General features: G+C 44.5%; 1 protein-coding gene across 1 annotated transcript in view; it reads left to right on the top strand.

Moving 5' to 3' along the window:
• ALDH8A1 (aldehyde dehydrogenase 8 family member A1) overlaps window positions 1-5,904 on the top strand; it is a 21,413-nt gene continuing 15,509 nt past the window's right edge. Inside the window, exons 1-3 of the mRNA XM_008691070.1 lie at window positions 1-138; window positions 4,041-4,188; window positions 5,455-5,610. Of these exons, the coding sequence (XP_008689292.1) occupies window positions 1-138; window positions 4,041-4,188; window positions 5,455-5,610 (442 nt within the window). The remainder of the gene's footprint in view (window positions 139-4,040; window positions 4,189-5,454; window positions 5,611-5,904) is intronic.

Raw genomic sequence — 5,904 nt, 5'->3', positions numbered from 1 at the left:
ATGGCTGGAACAAAGGCACTTCTGACGCTGGAAAACTTCATTAATGGAGAGTTTGTACCTTGTAACTCCTATCTTGATTCTTATGATCCGTCTACGGGGGATGTATACTGCCGAGTGCCCAACAGTGGAAAAGAAGAGGTGAGTGGGGCGCCTGGCTGGGGCAGTCTGCTGAGCATTCCTCGGTTTTGCTCAGGACCTGCATGATCTCAGGGGCGTGGGATCGAGCCCCACGTTGGGCTTGTGCTCAGTGCAGAGTCTGCTTAAAGACTCTTTTTCCCTTTCCCTCTGCCCCTCCCCTTCCCTCTCTTTCTCTCAAATAAATAAATCTTAAAAAAAGGGGTGAGTGTGTTCACTTAGGGAAGACTGATGTGTACTTCATGTGTCGATGAATATACATCGCTTACGTTTCTAGGAGCAAAGAGAGTTGGGAAAAGGAGTAGAATTGTTAACCACAAGCGGAAGGAAGATTTCAGTTCTGGGAAGATCTGCTTTGTAATGGGACTTTTAAGATGCAGGTTTCCCCCACGATCCAAAAGGAGAGCGTTCTTATGAAACTTTTTGAAATGGCGTAAAGTGAAGAGCATCCGTCTGATAACGGCTTTTTTCATAGAAGTGAAAATCCTCTTCGTATTTCTTTTGGTTAGTTAAAACGGGTGCTAATGTAAAAGCGAAGTGGCCTCCTGTGAACTTTGGAAAGGGGACACCTGTGCCTGGGACAAAGCCCATGACTTTGTGCAGAAGCAAGTGATTAATCTAGACAACTTAGCACACGGCTGCCTTTCTCGGACATTCCTTATCAGGGGTCTAGTAAAAAGTATCATTTGTTGAGAATGATCAGTGTTTCTGTTTCCTTTCCTTTACCAAGTGCTGCCTAACTTTGCCACTATATTCATGGATTTCTAAAAATAAAACTGGTTACTCCACTAAAACAAGCAAAAGTGAAAAACCCAGGGATTTATCTTAGATTATCCTCTAATAATGCCTTATGTCTTTAAAATATCTAGTGAAGTAAAACTGATATTTGAATGATGAAATGCAAAATCAAATTCCCATATAGTTTTGCATTTAAATTTAACACCATCCTTTTTCTTACTCGAAGTGCTGAATGGCCCCAAACATTAAAATTTTTTTAGTGATATAGAATTTTATTTGAGAAGTTTTATAAAATGTTGGCGATATATTTGATTAGTTATCAGTTATCACATTGGCAATGTAAGTGTGTCTGGGTTGATGAATGTGGCTGATGTATGCTCATCTAACGCCTAATGGATTTTAATGTTTAAGGCACAAAGAACTAGATTATTTAAAAGATAACTGTAGCCTTCATATGCAAATAAATATCTATAAATAAGCCTTCGTATATACTAAACTATTCTCTTTTGTTAATAATATTTTAAAACCGTCTTGCATTAAAAAAACCTTTAGACTTGTGGACAAAAGTTTGCAAACTTTGGCTAATCTGTTGGTTAAACTATAACCCACGATTTTGTTTGTTTCAAATGACCTGGGATAGAGGTGGGAAATCCAGCTTCGTGTTATCTAGTCCTCCTGGTCTCGAAGTGTTTTCCAAAGTAAACTTAAAAATAACAAATATGACAAATTTAGTTGAAATATTTTCTGTGGCTACTGGTTCATGCCTTTTAAGAAGACAGAATTCGGTATGGATCATCTGCTGGTAGAGGAATAAATATTTTGGATTTCCCAGTAATTTAACTTGCAAATATCCTCTCTGATCCCGCAAGTCCCAGGTTTTGCTGGCTTGAAAAATATTGTCAACATACAAGCTGCACACCGAATTTCGCAGAAAGCCTCTTACAGAAAGTGCGGCTGGCACTGCTAACAGGTTTCGCTCTGTGCTGTGTTCACTAAACCCGCTAATACAAATTACCCCCCATGTGAGTCATTAACAACCTACAAATAAGACTCTATCATCCTTCTTACTCCGCAGACGACAGTGAGCTAACATTCTCATCTCTGACGCCTGGATCAGTGGCCACACACACACACACACAGTGGCCATACACACACACACACACACACACACACATGCCCACACAAGCACACACACATGCACGTGCACGCATGTGTGTGGTGGCGTTTACATGATAGCTTTGCAGTCATAAGCACAGACTGGAGTCAGACTGCCTGGCTTCAAAGACCAGCTGCACCACTTAGTATCTTGACTTAGAGCTGAGCTTCCTTGTGCCTCAGTCTCCTGACCTCTAAAATGGGGATGACAATAACACCTGCCTTCTAGTGTGGCTCTGAGGGTGAAACAGATTGGTAGATGTAAAACCCTTAGTGTTTGGCAAACAGTAAATGCTTTCTAGGTATTAACTTTTGCTCATATAGATTAATACGTATTCTATAGTACACAGACATAAACCAGCTTAGAAAATAGGACTGGATTTGAGTTTTCTGCATAGCAAAAGCTTCGATTTTACAGCGATAGCCTCAGGAAGATGAGCTTTTCCACTGAGCCCGGAAGGAAAGCGTCCTCCCCTTGTTGGCTGGCAGTCAGGCCTCTCTGGTGGAGAACACCAAGGCCACGTTCTTCCTTCATCCTTCTGCGGGTCCACAGTAGGACCCAAAACACCACTTTTCCAGAAATTTATAGTTAAGATGAGAATCGTGTCATCCTTTATTCAGCTCAGCTGGAAGTGACTCTGTTTATAAACAAAACAAAGGAGCAGTGTGGATCAGATTTTGGGGGAGAGGGTGGTGGAATTGTCCAGTCATGTGATTCGAGAAAGATGCTCGTGGTTGCCTGAAGCCTGTGGAAAAGGATTCTGAGGCTGGACCTGGGCCAGGGGTGGAAGAAAGCTGTGAGTGATAATAAAGTCTTGTCATGCCTGTGAGAGAGAAGAGGGTCGAGACACAGGCTATGGATCTTATCTCTGGGAAAGACGTTGCTTCAACTTCGATGAAGACCTGAAGACTCATTTTGCCTTGCAGGAGTTGGCCTTGCTCGAACCCTTCCATATATTGCTTCCTTTTAGATTTGCTCCAAAACCAGGTCTCTAAGCTGTCTGTTCAAACACAGATGCCCTCCTTTCCCACAGGGGCCTCCTTCACTGGGCAGAGCCAGGCAGGGCACAGGGTCTGGGGCTCTGCCATAGCAGGCCAGCTGTGGTCTTGGGAGCCACCAGGATCCGGGTTTGAATCCTGATGCTGTCACTTATTAGCTGTGTGACCTCTGCCAAGTTACTTAAGTTCTCTGTGCCTCAGTTTCCTCATCCGCAAAATGGGCATAGCAATAGTCCTGGTACAGAATTTTAAAACGGGTTAAACAAAATAATTTGTGTGTTTAGCATATTCATATATATATATATATATATATATATATATATATATATAATTGTCAGTAAATGACTATTATGATTAGTCATTCTGAGTGGAAATGACAATCCGAGGATATGATTTCAAACAAAATTTTAGACTTTATCGGATATGTTGGAGCTGGATTCAAAGTTGAAAGAGTCTACACATCTATGAAGTTTTCTCCTTCATATGCTATTCAAAAAATTTTTGTATTTTGGCATGATTGAAAATGTGCATCTATTAAAATTCAAATAGCTTCTTTCTGATTGCCGCATCTGAATGCCCTGGCCGAAATGGAGCATTCTTCTTTGTTCTTGTGGTGCCCCTGATTCGCTGGTCACGTAAACACCACTTTGCAGGTAACTCAGCATGAGGGAGAGAGTACTGAATATTTGAAATTAGGCAGAAAAAAATTAGGCTTGGGTGGCCCTGTGGATTCTGGATTCATCCAACCTCAGGAGCAATAGTCTTTTTTTTTTTTTTAAAGATTTTATTTATTTATTTGACAGAGATAGAGACAGCCAGCAAGAGAGGGAACACAAGCAGGGGGAGTGGGAGAGGAAGAAGCAGGCTCATAGCAGAAGAGCCTGATGTGGGCTCGATCCCATAATGCCGGGATCACGCCCTGAGCTGAAGGCAGATGCTTAACTGCTGTGCCACCCAGGCGCCCCTCAGGAGCAATAGTCTTAAGGTGACCCTCTTCCTCTTGTTCCTCCAAGATTGAAGCTGCGGTGGAGGCGGCCAGAGCAGCCTTCCCTGGCTGGTCGGCCCGGAGCCCCCAGGAGCGCTCGCAGGTGCTGCACCGGCTGGCCGATCTGCTGGAACAGTCCCTGGAGGAGCTGGCGCAGGCAGAATCCAGGGATCAGGGTGAGTGCGGTGCTTTAGGAAAAGGGCAGTACAATTACTCAGATGCCGGCGATGCCTACCCTCCTTCCAGTAGGTCAGGTGACCTCTTGTCTCTTAGCCGCAATGGATGGGACTCAGGGACTTCCTCCATATTAGCCCCCTGGGCCCACCGGGCTAGCCCGCACCTGTGCGTCTCATGGCCAAGGTAGAGGTAGAAGGAAAAATCACCCAGGAGGCTTGCATCTGGCCGGCTTCTGCCCCATTCTGATGGCCCAAGTAGGTCACGGCTAAGCCCAAGTTCCAGGGGCAAGGAAACAAATACACTTTGGCCATTTGGTGGAAGGCATTGCCAAGGTTTTTGGCAAAGGGCATGGATGTGGGGAGAGAAGAAGGAGAGGGCCAATCATGCAATTCTCCACCAATTCTAGGTAGACCATTTCAAAGCAAAAGAAACTGAAGAGCAGTTACACTCAGGTTATTTAGAAGGAATCCGGTATGTCGGTATTGCACTCCCAGCACAACTTCTTAATTTTTATCTCCTTCCCAGAGGCATGGTAATGGAGTAAATGTCCATAAATCCTTGCAGTACTATCTGTTAGGAAAACCTGAGATCTTTTAAAGTTGTATGCATGCTATAAACCAGCCTAAAGTTAGGAAGCAGCCTGAGTCCAAACCCTTAAGAAAAAGATGTTTCCTGTTGATCCTGCGGACACCGGGAGTCCCCCTGAATCACCAAAGACAACTATGGAACAATCCAGAAAAGCTATGTTTCTTTTTTTGTTCAGTGCCACACAACATCCTCAGGGGCCCCTCAGCCGTTCTGCCAGGTGCCCATCTTAAGGACTTCACCATGTATTGGGGAGACGTTTAATACACATCATATGTTTGTCTAAGTGGTTTTATTGTGTCCTGCAGATAGAGCTCTCTTAACACCCATTACTCCAACCCCTTTGCAGTATGTGCAAAGCTTGGTGATTTTGAATGGAAAGAGCTGATATGAGCAGAGTGGTAGCATCTGGCGGATTCATGATAGCTACGAATTATTCAGCCCACAAAGCAAAGATTATCTCACTTGATTTTAACCACCCCCCTTCATCTGATAACTTCATACCTAATTATTTGATGGATCTCTGAAACCGTGATGCACTCTCTGTGTCGTCAGGGGATGAAGTCTCAGGCTGGAAAGAACCAAGGCTTGGTCAGCGTGAGCTGGGATCACGTGTGATCGTGTCTCCACTGTCCTGGCGAAGTACGCAGACCGTGCTTTCTGTTGTTGACTTCTTACAGGGAAAACCATAACATTGGCCAGAACCATGGACATTCCCCGGTCCGTGCAGAACTTCCGGTTCTTCGCCTCCTCTATCCTGCACCACACATCTGAGTGCACGCAGATGGACCACGTGGGCTGCCTGCACTACACCGTGCGTGCCCCTGTGGGCATCGGTAGGTGTTGCCCAGGGGCAGCCTGGCCTGCGGCGGAGCGGAGGGGTGCGCCCTCAGGGCTGTAGAACTCATCCAGAGGAACAGAGCAAGAGAAGGGAAAGAGCGGATTTCTTCTACTTTGACCGAAAATTAATGGGCCTCAAAAATCTATTTCTAGTTTATTTTCTTTGTGTCACACTCCCTGCTTATTCCTAGAACATTGTTCTTGGGAAATTATCAGGAAAAGAATAATGGTGGGAGGAAATTCACATACGAAGCTTCCCCCTGCCCCTACAATTAAAAAAAAAAAAAAAA

The sequence above is a fragment of the Ursus maritimus genome, unplaced genomic scaffold (genome assembly GCF_017311325.1).
Source record: "Ursus maritimus isolate PB19 unplaced genomic scaffold, ASM1731132v1 scaffold_13, whole genome shotgun sequence".
NCBI classification, from domain to species: Eukaryota; Metazoa; Chordata; class Mammalia; order Carnivora; family Ursidae; genus Ursus; species Ursus maritimus.
The sequence above is the reverse complement of the archived record's forward strand: the minus strand, read 5'-3'. Positions and strand labels throughout refer to the sequence as shown.